Source organism: Anolis carolinensis, chromosome 1 (genome assembly GCF_035594765.1).
Source record: "Anolis carolinensis isolate JA03-04 chromosome 1, rAnoCar3.1.pri, whole genome shotgun sequence".
NCBI lineage: Eukaryota > Metazoa > Chordata > Lepidosauria > Squamata > Dactyloidae > Anolis > Anolis carolinensis.
The window spans coordinates 316,684,810-316,703,255 of record NC_085841.1 but is presented as its reverse complement, the minus strand read 5'-3'; the positions used below and the strand labels follow the sequence as shown (position 1 = coordinate 316,703,255).

The window sequence follows — 18,446 nt, the reverse complement described above, 5'->3', positions numbered from 1 at the left end:
AGATGTCTAGATAAATATATATATGAATATAGATATATAGGGCTTGCAAATATTACAGGGGGGAAATGCACACAGAAATATATATAGACATGTCTACATAGATATGACTATATATAAGCCTTGCAAATATTGCAGAGGAAATGCATACATACACATACATATATGGAGACAGATGTGTAGATAGATATAAACATAGATATATAGGGCTTGCAAATATTGCAGGAGGGAAATGCACATATATAGAGAGAGGATTTGCAAACATTTCAGGGGAAAATGCATATGTGACATTAGTATATATAATTATATATCTATAGAACTATAATTATCTGCATTGTTTATATATAAGCATTGAATGTTTATCTGTTACTATGTTGGAAGCCAGCCTGAATCCCCATGGGGAGATAGGGCAGAATAGAAATGAAGTTGTTGATTATTATTATTATTATTATTATTATTATTATTATTATTATTATTATGTTATTGTTGATACCATATTGTTTCTGTTGACCCTACTTTTCCAGCTAGTTTACTGTTTTTTTCTTTGAAATATGGTAAACATTCAAAAACATTTAACCTACTGATGCCTCAATTAATGTAATTTTATTGGTATCTATTTTTATTTTTATTTTTGAAATTTACCAATAGCTGCTGCATTTCCCACCCTCAGCTTATACTTGAGTCAATAGGTTTTCTGTTTTTTGTGGTAAAATTAAGTGCATCGGCTTATAATTGGGTTGGCTTATACGCAAGTATATATGATAATAAAGAAGTTGATGTGCTGATTCTGCCATTGTGATAGCAATATTCTCAGCTAACAAATCTGATTTAATTACTGCAATATGATTTAATGATTATTGAAAATTCAATTTCAACCATTCAAAACACACAAAGATTGTAAAACAAGCAAACAGCATGCAGGGAAGAGTCCAGCTAACCTTATGAACATCGTGAGGAACATGAGAACTTGTTTCTTTAAGCCTAGAGATGGAACTGTGGCAAAGACCACCTATAACAGCCATTAATGTGTTGAAGTTCTGCAACTGATGAAGTTTCTGTGTCAAAAATGAGCAAAAGTTATTATTCAGTCCCTGATTAGCTGAATACACTTCTGGAAGAGTATCATTAAATAGCAACATCACCTCAAACTTGCGTTGCAATTTCCATTCAATATAACCTTTTAACATATATAATGATTTAGTTCAATGTCATTAACTTTATTTTGATTGTAGTTCTTTATGCCATCTTTTCCAAATAGATACATTTTTAGAAACATCTTTTAAAATGTGTTTTGAACTTCAACTCCCACAATTCCTAACAGCCTCAGGCCCTTTCCTTTTCCCCCTCAGCCGCTTAAGCTGAGTAGTGCTCATCTCCATTTCTAAGCTGAAGAGTTTAGAAAAAGTATAGGGAAAAAGTATTTCTGGATACATTTTGTAGGAAGCTTTTAGATGGCATTTAGAAGACTCAAAATGTTTTTGTGAAATTATGCAATTATTAATGGTCAAATTATTACCAGATTTGGATGTTTCTTTTCACACGTGACTATTTTTAGTTTGCTGAAACATGTTGAATTGTTCTTTTTTGTGATGTAAGACAGCGGTTCCCCAATTGGGCTCCGTGGAACCCTAGGATTCTGTACAAGTATTGTAAGGGCTTCCACAAAAAATCTTTTTTAAAAGTCCATGACAGAGTATGAAGATCTTACTGAAATTAAGTGTTTCTCTGATTTAAAAATGGAATTTGAACCTGTGCCACTGACTGACTTTTGGGTAGGAGTGATAAACAAATAGCTATCAGTAGCCGGAAAGGCTATTCTCCCTTCATGTCCACCTATCGATGTGAATCAGGCTTTTTAGCTTATGCTTACACAAAAAAACTAATTTAGGAGTAAGCTGGATGCCACCCTGGATTTTCGTATTCTGCTGTTGGACATAAAGCCTAGTTTCAAAACTGTTTTAAGTATAATAATGGAACTATTTAATTCATCATTTTAGGTATGAATTCAGTATTTTCCTCTACCAAAATAAATGTTAGTGGTTATATTTTAAAGATTTCAAACATACTACATAATACAAAACATTCAGGCAATAGAAGTAGACAAAAGAAGGAAGAACTTTGTGGGTTCACAATGCTTAGGGAGAAAGTTTAGGTTTACGCGGGGACAGGGGTCTTTTGAAGGGTTGCATGATGGAAAAGGGTTAAACTGCTGAGCTACTGAACTTGCTGACCAAAAGGTTGGCAGTTTGAATCCGGGGAGCGGGGTGAGCTCCCACTGTTAGCCCCTGTTTCTGCCAACCTAGCAGTTCGGAAACATGCATATGTGAGATCAATAGGTACTGCTCTGGCGGGAAAGTAACAGCACTCCATGCACTTATGCCAGCCACATGACCTTGGAAGTGTCTACGGACAACGGCGGCTCTTCAGCTTAGAAATGGAGATGAGCACCAACCCCCAGAGTTGGACATGACTAGATTTAATGTCAAGGGGAAACCTTTACCTTTACCTTATGATGGAAAATGTCTGGGAACAACTGGTGTAGGAATCCATCCCTGTTGATTCCCTGTAATTTCTGCCTCCAGTACCAAAGTTAAACAAGTAACATCCAGAAGCACATCTATTTTGTTAGCTGGCTTATACCTGTATTTCACAACTCAACACTCAGCATCCAGCCATTCAAGTTTTCTACTCAATAACACAAGCAATACCGGAAAAGCCTGTGCAAGTGATGGATGTGACTAGTGTTGCTACATTATTGTGAAAGGATCCAAATGGCAGTGGGTCATGGCAGCAATGCTGGACAGGGATAGTGAGGAAACATGTGAGGAGTGTAAATCCTAAAAGGGATGAAATAATTGGAAATGATATCTTGAAAAGAAATAGAAGGAGTGCCCTGAACAGAATCAACTAAAGGTAAATCAAACTCAGAAAATATATAATGCATTAACCTGGGCCACACGAATAAATTTGATGAATACTTCAGCCCGAAGCTGTGGTGTTGGTCTATTAAGTACCATTAGTTGTACCCACTGGGAAACACCATTACAAAGAGCAATGGAGCGTTCCATTGTTGGATTGTCCTTTACACAGCCGTTCATGATGTAGTTCTGGTAATCTGAAAACTTCAACAAAAGAGAGGGTCATAGGAATGATTCATTTATAAGACAAACCTAAGAAAGATGCATTTTTCTGTTAAATGAAACATCCTACATAACCTGCACTGAGCTTACTGAAATGAAAATAGTGCAAATGAATGATACTCTGAAGCCAAGAAAATTGAGGCCAAGAGCAAAATCAGCCACCCGTATCCATGGATTCTGAATCAACTGATTCAATTATCTATGGCTTGAAAAGATTTTTAAAACCTTGACTTTGCCATTTTATCTCAGGGACATCCAAGCAATATTGTTCTTACACATTCTTCATAGTGAGCTGTTGAGTGATCTTTGTTTTCCTCTTGTGGGCTAGAGTAGGAAAGGACCCTGACCACTTAAGACAGCACTGTGTAGACAGAGTGGATTCAGAGAAATATATTTTTTTGCTGAAACTATTGCTACGATATACCTTTCAATGAGCTCTAACTTGTGTTACACCAGACTCTTTTCCAGTTTTCTACTATGATTACACTAGTCTGCTCCAATTGTTTCATCACTGTCAGCTCCCTAGTGAACCAGCGAATTTGCTTCTCTCCACTCCACTCCATAGGAAAGGATGTTTAGGGTCCGTCCACTGCTCTGGCCATTTCCCTATTCCAGAGTTCGGCCAGAGCTTGAACACATTTACCTGCCAAGACAACAGGGAATTCCCCAGAAGCCATCAGGAATCCATTTAGATCCATAAGTCTCCTGGGGTGGGCCACCTTAACCAACCACACCATTGCAGAGGTTCCAAGTCCCAGGCCCCATCCACACTGCCATATAATGCAGTTTGAAACCACATTATTTTGATCAGTATAGACTCATATAATGCAGTTTAACTGCACTGACCTTCCTGTTTTAGGAAAGGCCTCCTCTGGACCTAAAACAACCTGATGGAAGAACAAAAACATAAGCGACCTTGGGGGGAGGGGGGGGGAGGTAGAATTCATGTATTTTGTACCTTTCTAAGTAATAGAAGGAAGAAAGCTTATCCAAAGCCTTCAGAGGTTAGACAACATGTAACACAATTCTTGCCAATCCATTCCAAACAGAACATTTAATATTTGAAAATCCTACTTGTTAAAAGGAAAGCTTATTTTTCTATAACTAATTCCTTCCAAAAAACCTGTTACTTCATGCTGCATTCCAATTTATTTTTATTTCATGTGATTTGATGCCTGTGTTTCATTTCAGATGAAGCACAAGACATGTTAATGCTAACTATTAGAGCTATAGAAATAACAATTTCTTCCCTTGTTTCTGTTGGAAATTAGTGGTTCCCAAGATGTTAGCCCTTTTTTTTCTTTGGAAAAGTATGAAAACTAAAATTGTTTGGAATTAGCCTTCATTTAGCAAAGCAGCAGACAAAGCATGCTTCAATTTCTCTTTGTTGTTTTCTTGAGTTCTACTGTTGACTCCAAAAACAAAGATAAGCAGTTGTAAGTTGCAAACTTAAGATAATAATAATAATAATAATAATAATAATAATAATAATAATAATAATAAATCGAACTGCAAAGGCTCTGGCATAAACCAATTAAGGTGGTCCCGGTGGTAATTGGCACACTGGTGCCATGCCAAAATATCTCAGCTGGCATTTGGAAACAATAAACATTGACAAAATTACTATCTGTCAACTGCAAAAGGCTACCTTACTGGGGTCTGCACGCATCATCCGAAAATACATCACACAGTCCTAAACACTGGGAAGTGTTTGACTTGTGATTTTGTGATATGAAATCCAGCATATATATCTAGTTTGCTGTGTCATATTATGTCTTTGTGTCAATAATAATAATAATAATAATAATAATAATAATAATAATAATAAACTTTATTATTAACAGTTTGGCTTTTCATTTAAATATGCATGGGGAACCTACATCCTAACTAACTAATGAGAGACTCACCACCATTTAATAGAAAAACTAAATATAACTGGATATTAGAGAAGCAAAGAGCAGAAACAGAAGGGGAGTAAGACTGAGAAGGGAGGAAAAGTTTATATAACCAAAGGCACCAAGAAAAAGACCAGGACCACATGATCTACTTACAAGGTATTTACAATCATGCATTGAAAAAAATAGTAACAGCAAATGTGAGGGTTAAATGAAAGAAATAAACAGAAGGATCTGACATGCAGAAAATCCTATTCCACCTAAAACACCTGAAAATAGGGAGAAGGGGAAAATACTGTAATTTTCTATCAGTTCCCAGAGATACAGAAATTAGATGATTTAATACATCAACTATATATAACTATTTCATTAAACCTTCATTCTTCTACCAATTCATCAACTTTACAAGGATGCTCAAGAGGTCTCTCATTATAGCCGATGGCCTCCACCAATCACTTTAAAAACGGAACCTCCTAAGTATACATTGTATGACCAGAATCCTATATAGGATTATGGATGCATTAGCATTGCAGTTACAATGCTACATACTGAATTTCAGTCCATCCACCCCTAGCCCCATTTACCAAGAAGCAGTCAGTGCAATTAACTGATGTTTGTGCCCCTAGAATCATAGAATCTTAGAATAGGAGAGTTGGAAGAGACCTCATGGGTCATCCAGTCCAACCCCCACTAAGAAGCAGGAAATCGCATTCAAAGCACCCCCGACAGATGGCCATCCAGCCTCTGCTTAAAAGCCTCCAAAGAAGGAGCCTCCACCACAGCCCGGAGTAGAGAGTTCCACTGTCGAACAGCTCTCACAGTGAGGAAGTTCTTCCTGATGTTCAGGTGGAAACTCCTTTCCTGTAGTTTGAAGCCATTGTTCCGTGTCCTAGTCTCCAGGGCAACAGAAAACAAGCTTGCTCCCTCCTCCCTATGACTTCCCCTCATATATTTGTACATGAATATCATGTCTCCTCTCAGCCTTCTCTTCTTCTGGCTAACCATGCCCAGCTCTCTAAGCCGCTCCTCATAGGGCTTGTTCTCCAGACCTTTGATCATTTTAGGTGCCCACCTCTGGACGTTTTCCAGCTTGTCAACATCTCCCTTCAACTGCGGTGCCCAAAATTGGACACAGTATTCCAGGTGTGGTCTGACCAAGGCAGAATAGAGGGGGAGCATGACTTCACTGGATCTAGACGCTATACCCCTATTGATGCAGGCCAGAATCCTGTTGGCTTTTTTAGCTGCCGCATCACATTGTTGGCTCATGTTTAACTTGTTGTCCACGAGGACTCCAAGGTATTTTTCGCACACACTGCTGTCAAGCCAGGCGTCCTGTCACTCAGGAAGCAACTGGCTGCCATTTCCACCGCCTCTGGTGAGCAATCTCCGGTGTAACAGGCAGAAATAGAGTCCCTGTCACAACTCCCTCTCATACAAGAGATGTGTGGGGCTATCAACCAGCTGATTTCCAATCGACAAGGCAATGGACCCATGTCAACTGCAGAGGTTGCTTTCTTGTAATGGAGGACTGGAGGACTTTCACAAACCCTACATAGCTCCTAAACTAAGGGCAACATAGGGATTGAAAATACATATGTTTCACAAGTCAGAACTGTCAGAAGATTCTGGCCTCTTTTAACAAATTATTTGTGTAATTATTTAGTTTATAAAAATACAAAAACTCACTGATATTCTTCGGAAGGACTTGAATTCAAGGTAAGTGAGGTGATCGGACAACTCCTCTGGTTCCAAGTGATCAAAGAGAAGTGACACCTTTCGTTTCTTACTGCTGTTGGATTTTATCCGCTGGGTAATCTTTCTAGACCAATCGCGAGCATTTCTTAAAGAAAAAAATATGGAGAGAAAGAAAGAAAAGGAGATATGCATTATTTTATCTCCTCCAGCAAAATGTATTTATATATTCCTTGAAATCTAAATCATGTAACTATTACAAGACACAGGAATTTATATTGGAGGGCAGTATGAATAAACCTCTCATAATTACTTTTTCTGCAAATAAGGCAAATATTGTATTTTTACCTACATTACAACCCCCATATCTTCAGAAACAGGATCTGCAGTTTCATTTATTCATTTCTGAAAAATATATGGCCTCTCTAATCATTTTCTAGGTCTTCCAGGATGACACTATGATATTCTTGGGCTGGAATTCCATAATTTCAATAGTGTCTTCTATTATCTGCATGTATCCATGCAAGGCCAGGAATGCATTCCCCATGAATACAGTACTGAAAAATAATTTTACCATCCTATCTAACAAAGCATCATTTCCTAATGCAATTTGCAAATATATTATTAGAGATGAGACCCCTTTTTTTCTGTGGAAATTAACATCTGTTAAAAACATTCCTGTTGGGAATCTTTAGTCAGATAAAAGCCAGGCAATAAATCAAGCCAAAATACTTACAAAGAATAGTTACAATAATCAGATATCTGATTTTTGCAAGGTATTATCAATCCCTTGTTTTGATTTCAATTGAGTTCTCTTTGCTTCTGTTTTTAAAAGACTAACTGATGCATTGGCTTTTTCTGACAGGTTAGGCTTAGCTGAGGGTGGACGAGATCCCCTGAAAAGGGAAAGAATTCACAAACCCACCAAACTTGACTTGCTTTGCAGATTGCAGCTTTCTCAGCTGCCTTTTATAGAAGAAGAAAACACCAAGACAAATTCTACATGATTGATAGAGCAATTCTAAATCCATCTTCTCAGGTGTTAGTTGCACTGAGTTTGACAGAGTATTTAGGTACATGATTTCAGAAGTAGTGCTACATGTATTTTGGCTCTCAATGTATACATAACACTGATAAATAAACCTCACAATTACGGAGTCTACTATAATTATAATCCCGAGATTTACCAACCAGAACCTGCCATTTAGAACTCATTAATAAAATGGAAATAAAATGAAACAAAGCTAAGGTACAAATCAACAGCAGCACTGACTTCCATCTGTACTTTAAATATTAATACCAAGAACCAGGAATCTGGGAGGATAAACATGAGTTATCTCGTGCTGAAAAGACCATAAATGTCCAAGGCTAGTGAGTCTCCTCCTTTAACTTCCATGGACAAGCCACAGATTTTAATGTACGTGGAGCTCAACACAAGTGTTTCTATCCTCATGGGAGTCGGGTGAACCCATAACAGGAATAGAATGAACATAACAATCTCTTTCTGTACTTTTTCCAATTCTAAAAGATAGTCTTAAAAAAAACAACACTGCTGCAATAATTTAAAAAGCAATACTGCGATCTCAACAGATTAAAAACTATATGGTATATATTATATTAAAATCAAGTTCAACAGAGAAGGTTTTAACACTATAGGGATGAACTTGATATGTCCTTAAACACTACTTCATTATGAGAACATTTAATACAAGAGCCACAAATAATATAATAAGAAAATGGCCAGTTTCTTATACTACAAAACTAACAGTGTGCATGTATGAAAAATAACTACCATATTAAGTAATCTAGGCACAACTTGAGGAAGCAAAGTCTGGTTTTCCTGTCTCCACTTTTCTTATAATTTTCATTTTGGTGTCCAAATTCAAATTTATATATATATACTAGAACTAGCTGGTGATGCAGCCTCATTATATTTAATTATTTTCTCCATGGCTTTCCTAGTGTTCTTCTACCCAAAAGTCTTTATATCTTTAGCTAGAGTGTGCTTTGGATTTAAAGAAATCTCAGTTCAGAAACAAACTGGGGCTAATTATACAGATTTGGGAGAAGTCTATGTCAAAGTGGGATAGACTTATTTGCAATTATGATTTGGAGTGACAAAGTGACACAGTGTGTCTTTCCAGAATTAATACATTTCCCTCCAAGTTTTCCAAACACCATAGCCAAACAAGATAGTGACCCAGTGTGATGTAGTTGTTTGAGCATTGGATTATGACTTTGGACACCAAGGTTCGAACTCCTGCTCAGCCACAGAAGCCCACAGGATGACCCTGGACAAGCCATATTCTCTGAGTATAAGACAAAGCCAATGGTAAATCCTCTCAGAATGAATATTTCCAAGTAAACCTAATGACAGGTTCGTCTTAATGCCCCCATAAGCCAGAAATGACTTGAAGGTACAGCAACAAAATGCAATGGCATGAGAAAAGCAGGGTATGGTTCTGTGAAGCTTCTTGTAGTTTCCAGCCACAATAAATTGGTTTTACCCAATCTCTCTATCTCCAATACTTCTCTAAATAAATTTTCATTGGATTGATGCAGTGCTCATTGTTCTCTACCAGTTCTCTTTCACAAGGTCAAGGATTTTAGTTTCAGCATTTGTGGGAAACCTACTCTATGTTGCTGCACTTTTTGTGACCGGGAGAAACTTAAGCAAAACTACCAAAGCTTCAAACACTTTTCACTAATCATAAATTAAAGTGTAGTTCCCTTTAAATAAAAAAGTAGCACAAAGAAAAAAGTGTTTCTGAAAATGTCTGCAAATTTCAACTAATTCTGACAAATAAAAAAAATTACAATCATTTAGTAGTGCCCAGTGATGGCTAATAAGCCATACACACATTTCGATTCCCAAGTTAAAATTTATAACTGAGTTAAATCAGGCAGCATCCAAATCAATGCAAACCAAATCATCAAACTGGGAACCAGATCGAATTCTGTAGCCAGTGTATTTAGCTTGAGAAATGCTGCATATTTTCTGAACATCCTATACCCTGTCTTATCAGAACTGATAGCAGAAATATTATTGTTCATTGATAGGTTCCTCAAATGAGAAAGTAACTCAAATCTTTATGCTAAATGTTTTTTTTCTAAAACCACTTGTCTATAACCAGAACAAGCAGCTGTGTAATACTTTCTTTAGACCAACTGAATGACTGCAAGTTCTACCTTGCATTTATACAAACTGCACCCCAAGAGGTTGTACAATGAAAATCAGAACTACGTAACCCCATGAAGAAGCACTTTCCCACAAAATAAATAATAAATAATAAAACTTTATTTATACCCCGCCACCATCTCCTCGCAGGGACACGGGGCGGTTCACGTTGTTAAAAAGTAACAACACAAATACATTAGCACAATATACACAGGTTAAAACACAATAAGGTAAAAAAACAAAAGTTAAAACAAAAGTTAATACAACAGTAATAATATGAAACAACCACCAACACAATTCAGTCAAACTTCATAGGTGGGGGGACTGCAGCAGCAATATAAATATAGAATCATTAGATTAAAATACCCAGATAAGAGGGACCTAGTAAAATTCAGAATAGAATTAACATGAGAGATGTAAACTCTTATTAATAAATACGTATATTTATACAATGTAACAACTTGCTCTTGAAAAAAATTAAGAGCAAGTCTATGTAAGTTTCATAGTTCCATTTTTTCCTTACCAATATATTAAGACCTTGACACTCACATTTGAGACGTGTCAATTAGGCGGCTGTGTAACTCCTCACCATTAGTTCTCACCAGTTCCTGAAATTCCTCCATGGTGCTTGTAAGGCTGGAATCAGTTTTAAACATGATCCAAAATTCTCTTATCCAATATCTGTTGGTAACAAATTAGAGCAACATCAGTTGTAGCACTTGCACGTAAATGGCACTTTCAGTTAAACATACATAGCTGTTCATAAGCACCCAGAATCAATACATATTCCAGATTTTCTTAGCAATTTGTACATCATTATCCAAATACCATCTGCTACATAGAGTAAGGAGTAAATTAATACATTTAATTGGTTTTATGCTAGCTATTTTCCAAGTTACGTGTTTCGTGTTTACATTTTATGAAGACCTCTCAGGAAAATGTAACATGTTAGAACTAAGAGAGAAATTAAAAATTAATGCATTGGGTTGGTTTTTCAGATACTATGACTGAAAACTTGAGTGCAATGTGCTTCTCATTTTTAATGAAGACTCAAGTAGTGCTTCTTCACTTTCTTTTCCAACCTCCACTCTCTGTATGTGTGTATGTACAATTCAGGTCACCTTTCAACTTATAGTGACCGAATAAATTTCATAGGGTTTTCATAGGCAATTAATAGTTAAAGGTGGTTTTTGCCAGTTCCTTCTTCTAAAGCATAGCCTATGGCACCTGGTATTCATTAGTAGTTTCTCATCCAAGAGTTAACCAGAGATAACCCTGCTAAGTTTCCAAGTTAGAAGGGATCTGTTGCCTTTAGGGCCCCTTTGAAGAGAATATTACTTAGCGTATGATCTATATTTTTAAGAATTGTTCAGACACAGGAGAAATATCAAAGAAGTGAAAGAATTAAGCGACAATATGTATCTACCAGAACTCTGCCAGTGTTTGTGCCATTAGGACCTCTGAGCGAAACAGAGACCAACCTCTCCCATATAGTTCAATAATGTATTGCCCAAACTAGTAGGACACAGAGGAACCTTCCAAGAGACTTTAATCCTCAGGTAGGCACAGATTTTAAAAAGACAACGCCTTCACCACTGATATTCTCAGCAATGCAGGGTTTTACATATGTTATACGAGGTTTGAAAGAAAAGTAATGCCTCCACCTTCGTTACTTGGGTTTGGATGAGAATATTTTAAAAAAACACAGACATAATCCTTGTGTGCTCTTTAACTACCACTATTCACTTTTCCACATAATCACCAAACAATTGGATACATTTCTGCCAATGATGAACATGTTTTCTGAAGCCATCACGGAAGAAGTCCGCAACTCTGTGTCCGCAACCAGCATCTCACAGTTCTCTCAATGTCTTCATCAGAAGCATAATGATGTCCCCGCAGATCTTGTTTCATTATTGGGGACAGATAGAAGTCAGACAGTACTAAAACTGGATTGTATAGAAGATGCCGTACGGTGGTGAGATCCAGTCTTTGAAGTTCTTCTGTGGTGGCATGTGAAATGTGTGGTCTGGCATTCTCATGCTGCAGGAAAACATTTCCCTTTTCCTTTTGGACCCTTGTTAGCTGTCATTTCAAAGTCCACAGCATTGTGATGTAACGCTCCTAATTTATTGTTCCACGTTCAAGGAAATTAACATGGAAAACGCCATCTGCATCACAGAACACTGTTGCCATGATTTTTCCATCTGAGGGCTGTGTCTTGAATTTATTTTTCTGGGGCGAATCTTTGTGTCGATATTCCATAGACTGATGCTTTGCCTCCGGGTCATAATGGTGTACCCACATTTCGTCTCCTGTCACAATTGATTGGAGAAAGGTGTCGCTTTCATTCTCGCAACGCGAGAGGAGTTCCTGGTAAATTTCAAGTCTGTGTGCTTTCATTTCAGGCATCAGCATCCTGGGTACCCATCATGCACAGGTCTTCCAATTGCTAAGCAAAGCAATAATGTGACCCACACATTCTTGTGAAATGCTGATTATGCCTGAAATTTCTCTCTGAGTGATACGACGATCATCCTGAATCAATCTGTCAACCTTTTGCTTGTGAAACTAGGTGGTTGCTGTCACAGGACGTCCAACTCTTTGTTCGTCACGCAAGTCAGATATTCCCAGTCAGATGTTCTCCTTTGGGGTGACACCTTCTGCTGTCAAGAATTCAATGATTGCACATTGCTTAAGTCACATTGACCAACCATCTGCTCGGGGTTCCATACTTCGCACTTTAACAACACAACCGTTCAAGCCAGTACCTGCCGCATACCAGTACTGCCATCTGTTGAGGAGGCATTACTTTTCATTCAACCCTCGTATCACTTTAAATTTAGTTCAGAATTATATTGGCAGCCAGAGCAATCCCTTTTAAACTGATGCTATATGGTTCTGTATGGCACTTCAGTTCAGAAGTCCAACTGCTCTATATAATAGAAAGAGTCCCATAGCAGGGCTTACTGGAGACCTTTTGGTTTAGGGGGTGGGAGAGAGAATACTTATGTTTAGTATTCGGACAATTGCATATTGTATTATTGTTTATGTCCAATTTGGCCCTCTCAAAATTTTTGATTAATTGAGTACATATGGAGGGCAACTTGCATTGTAATGTACTCAGTTCAGAAAGTAAAACACAATGAATTAGACCCCCATGTGTCATGTCTGAATGACTCATTTCTGTAAGGAAAAACCCTTGATTTTCTGGGGGTTGCTTTCTGTTGTAGTTCCCACAAACCATCTCTAATGCTGCTCCCAACTTTTGATTTTGTGTAGAGTGGACTACAGTACTGAGGGTGAATTTATGGAATTACAACATAGTTGTTAAGATTCTGGTCACTTCTTTAAAACGGTCCACAAACAGTATGCATGTGCAGAGGTTGAAATGCCTGACTGATGTCACAAACTCATGCAGTTTTGACAAAAAGCCTCATTTTTGTAAAAAAAAATAATAATAATATGGATCTTCCTTATCCCAGACAACAGTGCTAATCAATACACCAATGATGCAATGCAGCCCTTTCCAACCTTGTAAACAAATATACTTGACAATAAGAAAATACTTTTTGAAGCATTTAATAGTAGGTAAAATTTTACAAATTCAAAACAGGCATGGCAATTTATTCCACCTTTGTTAACTAAAACTGATGTGCTAGTCCCCAAACTCCAACCCCAAACCTGCCACTCACCTTACTCTTGTTCCCCCACTTAAACCCCTTTCTGGAGTGGTTTATTGGACCTCACTGTGACCCCTTTAAATATGGATTTGTGTCTTGTGTTGATACACAGGTTCTTACGTTTTTGTTTTCCATGGCCTAACTTCAATTCAGGCTTGGGAAACAGCCATAGAAAGGTTTAAAACCACAGGAACAGGTTCATTGAAAATAATAGAAACATATATTAAGCTCTAATAATCTAACCAGTTTATGAAGCATTCATAATCACAAGTGAAATGGGAGGGGGAAGAGCTACATTTCCCAAGTAAAACCTAGGCCAAAAGGTTCTTCTATAGCAGGCATGGGCAAACTTCAGTTCTCTAGGTGATTTGGACTTCAACTCCCACAATTCCTAACAGCCAGTTGTGGGAGTTAAAGTCCAAAACACCCGGAGGGCCGAAGTTTGCCCATGCCTGTTCTATAGGGAATAGTTCTTTTACAATAGTTCTTCTACTTAGGGAAAAGTTCTAGAGATAGCAAAACATGTCTGGATCTGCCACAACTAATGAGCAGTAACTGCACAATAAGCATCTATTTACAGTCCTAAACAAAATCATACAAACGGATTCCAGCATACACTAGCATTCTTCATTGCTTCATAATAATTGATCAATAAGAATAATTTTTAAATAATGTACTGCATTTAAATAAGCTCATGTAAAAGAAAGAAGTATGCTTACCTTACAAGGCAACATATCTTATAGCAAAGCAAAGAAGAATTATCTTCCAGAGCATCGAGATATGTAATTTACTGCTAAGGAAAGATTGTCAAAGCCCCAAAATTAAGTTTATTATATCCTGCCTTGCAAAAGAAAACTATACCTGTTGATAAACTGGTTAAACAAGACCAGGATATTATGGCATAATAATCAAAATAGATTTTTGAAACAGCACAGTGACCAACACTGATACGAATAAAAGATAATATGTAGAATTGACATTGTAGATAAACATCCATCCTTTCCTCTACAGACCCTCTTAATTAATATTATCTCACACTTAACATCACTTGATTTTGTAATTATATATTCATTTGTCCAAAGGCAGAACTAGTATCTGTTTCAGGTTTTTTTTAACTGCAAAGACCAAAAAGATACATCTGGGAAGCAACTTGCTGGGGAAATTTTAGAAAATTGAGTTATAAGCTACCTTATCACAAAAACAGAAAAGGGTCAGGGAAAAACATCAGCTCTTGTTTACTGTACAATATGTGAATAATAAGAAGGAAATCATACTACTTGATCAGAAAGAACATCTCCCAAATGTTTTGTATCTTATGTGCTCTAAAAACATTTTGTGCAAAACAGTTGGATCTAGTTACATGGAGGCATTATACAGCCAAGGTTAATCATAATAATATAATATAATTACTTTCCACAGAAATCAACAAGATCTGAAAGCGCTCGGTTTCGTTGGATCATACCCACAGGGCTATCCGTAAAAATTAACTTTGTATCTAAAAAATGATGATCAAATGAAGTCAAATCTAACCATTCTGTTTTCAACCCAAATAAGGGAGATGTTGATATAAAATAAACTGAAACAACAAACAAACATTTGCTTTGAAGTGCAATAAATAAAACAAATCTTAGTTATGATACAATTTGTAACTTGATTACTGTAAGTTATCCGGGCCGTATGGCCATGTTCCAGAAGCATTCTCTCCTGACGTTTCACCCACATTTATGGCAGGCATCCTCAGAGGTTGTGACCAGAAAACTCAAAGCAACCCAGTTATTCCAGCAATGAAGGCCTTCGACAACACAATTTGTAACTTGCTTTCTCACCACTGCATCAAAACACAGGCACAGGATTTATAGGAAAAAATAACCTTTTAAAATTTGAATTAAATAGCCTGTGATACACAAGAAGTCTCAGTACTGTAAAGGATGTCAACATATATCATTCACTTTTCTAAAAATCTTTATTGAAATTATTTGGGGGAAAAATCCTGGCTCACAAACACTCCTAAGTAATCATTCAGAATTCTCTGCAATCCTAATTTTGCTTTACACAAGCCACAAAAACTCTTCAATCACCTGAAAGATTTTAGTCTAATTACTAGTTAAATTAATGAGTATCAGACAAAAATTACATATTTAAACTGAAACCAAGATAATTTCAAAGACCCAGTTTATTCCTTCAGAAATATCAGTTGACTGTGCTGCTAGATGATGTCCATTCCTAAAAAGATTTGGCCAATAGCAAATATCACTGACACCCTTCCATTATTGTAACTTCTGTATTAGTAACTAATGCATACACAGCAAATGTTTAAAAGGATATAAATCTATTAGCTTTTGCAGCACTTCAGTTGATGATATAATAAGTTGATGCATGGTCAACGTTACCTTCAATAGCTGATCATTTCTACATAGGTTTCCTTCTGAATCTGAAAATATTAAGAAACATGGTGTTACTAGAAGCATTACAAGAAGTTTCTTGGATACACACCATGCAGGTTTCCAGTTTCCAATCTCACCTGCTCAGTAGCGGAATGGCTCACTAAGCAAGCAGATGTATGAGCATTACAGAGGAAATCCTAAGAACAGAAGCATATATTCCTCAATAGAGATGCTGTACTGCAAAATACCAGGTTGTGGCCAGAAAGCAGCTGACAGAGTTGGGGGGATTTCCGAACGAGAGGTTTCTGGGAGGTTTTATAGCACTTAAACCAAATGGGGAACAGGAGTGACCAATAACACATGACACTTCCAGGACTATGTAAAGGAGAATAACTGGGTGAGAAATGGCTGGGATTGTTAAAGGGGCAAAAAGAGGTGAACTTGAGAAGGAGCACTCTTCAAACACACTGAAGGATATCTTGCCAATGGGAAGAATGGAGGGAGACGCAAGGAGAAGCTCATCATCATCACAGATATTAATCTAACTAAAGATTCAGGTATCAAAAGGGTGCCAAAACAGTAAAAGGAAAGTATTTCATTCATGATAGAACTAAAAAAAATATTGCCTGAAACCCTGGAGAGCTATTGCCAGCCAGAGCTATCCTGGGCTATATGAACCAATAAATAAATCCTTATAACTTGAACTATGCCAATAGAGGCAGTCCATAACCTCTTTACTTTAGAGCAGTCTAATCAATTACACAATGTTCAACATTTATAAATTCATATGCAAAAGTTATACACATTGCATCCATGCTAGCATTAACACACAAAAGAAAACGTTGCTTTCCTTTTAAGCCAGCCTCCACAGGACAGCATGTTCCAATGCACACTTGAAGCTTCTTCAGTTTATCTTATAACAACTGAAAGCTTTGTAAGATTCATTGTCATTTCCGCTTGCCTACCTGTCAGTGAAACCACACAGCCAACTGAGCAGCAACCCACTGTGTGAATGTTCAAAGTTGGAGCATGATTTCACATTTAGAATCTGCATTTAAATATAGAGCACCTATGCTATTTTAAAAATAATATCAGAGGGCATTACAAAAATAAAGTATTTTTAAAAAGTTATATTGTCATTACTTTACAGTGAAATGCACAGATGTCTATTATATACAGCAAAAAGGTAAAGGTTTCCCCTGACGTTAAGTCCAGTCATGTCTGACTCTGCGGGTTGGTGCTCATCTCCATTACTAAGCCGAAGAGCCGGCGTTGTCCATAGACACCTTCAGGTCATGTGGCCGGCATGACTGCATGGAGCGCCGTTACCTTCCCGCCGGAGCGGTACCTATTGATCTACTCACATTGGCATGTTTTTGAACTGCTAGGTTGGCAGAAGCCAACAGCGGGCGCTCACTCCGCTCCCGGGATTTGAACCTGCAACCTTTTGGTCTGCAAGTTCAGCAGCTCAGTGCTTTAACACACTTCGCCACCGGGGCTCTTTATGGTATATAATATAATATAATAAAATATAATAAATATAAGGTAAGTTATGTTATTAACACACACTTCTTATATAACGTGGTCACCTATATGTTACGATTATAACATCAACTTGTATCTAACACTCTGTATTGGTGAGTAACTGAGGTGGTTTAAAGAATCGGTTACTCACCAATACAGAGTGTTAGATACAAGCTGATGTTATAATCGTAACATATAAGGGACCACATTATATAAGAAGTGTGTATTAATAACATAACTTACCTTATATTGTATTATATACCATACTTTTCCTTTTTTGCTATTACTTTACAGTGATCCCTCAATTTCAGAAATAATTTGTCCATGTGATATAAATAAAGTAAACAAAATGGATTCATTTGCATATCTTTAGCTCTATACAGAAAGACACACACCACCGCCCCCCGCCCCAAAAGTAGGACCCAGATTCATGATTCCACTATACTCAGGAAAACATATAAGGGACCACATTATATAAGAAGTGTGTATTAATAACATAACTTACCTTATATTGTATTATATACCATACTTTTCCTTTTTTGCTATTACTTTACAGTGATCCCTCAATTTCAGAAATAATTTGTCCATGTGATATAAATAAAGTAAACAAAATGGATTCATTTGCATATCTTTAGCTCTATACAGAAAGAGACACACCACCGCCCCCCGCCCCAAAAGTAGGACCCAGATTCATGATTCCACTATACTCAGGAAAAAATTGTATCCGTAGGATGCTTCCATGGGATGTTTTCCTGGAAGTTATAGTGCTGCCCTGGAGGAGCTAGACATTTCTATAGGGGTATCCTTTCTAAGAATTTGCTAGGTTCTCCAAAGCGACACTATGATATTTTGGGACCTGAAGTCAGGTAATTTAATGGCATTCATCATATCCTCTGCTTCATGTAACCACAGTCTGGATGGGAATGTATCCCACATGGATACAAGAGGCT

General features: G+C 37.2%; 1 protein-coding gene across 2 annotated transcripts in view; it reads right to left on the bottom strand.

Annotated features, from left to right (window-relative positions):
* rasgrp1 (RAS guanyl releasing protein 1) overlaps positions 1-18,446 on the bottom strand; it is a 72,755-nt gene that overhangs the window by 22,698 nt on the left and 31,611 nt on the right. For both annotated transcript variants that reach the window (XM_003214495.4, XM_062968204.1), the window contains exons 3-8: positions 15,914-16,019; positions 14,308-14,370; positions 10,455-10,586; positions 6,722-6,875; positions 2,946-3,119; positions 936-1,052 (exon numbers count right to left, since the gene is read on the bottom strand). In XM_003214495.4, coding sequence (XP_003214543.3) covers positions 936-1,052; positions 2,946-3,119; positions 6,722-6,875; positions 10,455-10,586; positions 14,308-14,370; positions 15,914-16,019 — 746 coding nt within the window. The remainder of the gene's footprint in view (positions 1-935; positions 1,053-2,945; positions 3,120-6,721; positions 6,876-10,454; positions 10,587-14,307; positions 14,371-15,913; positions 16,020-18,446) is intronic.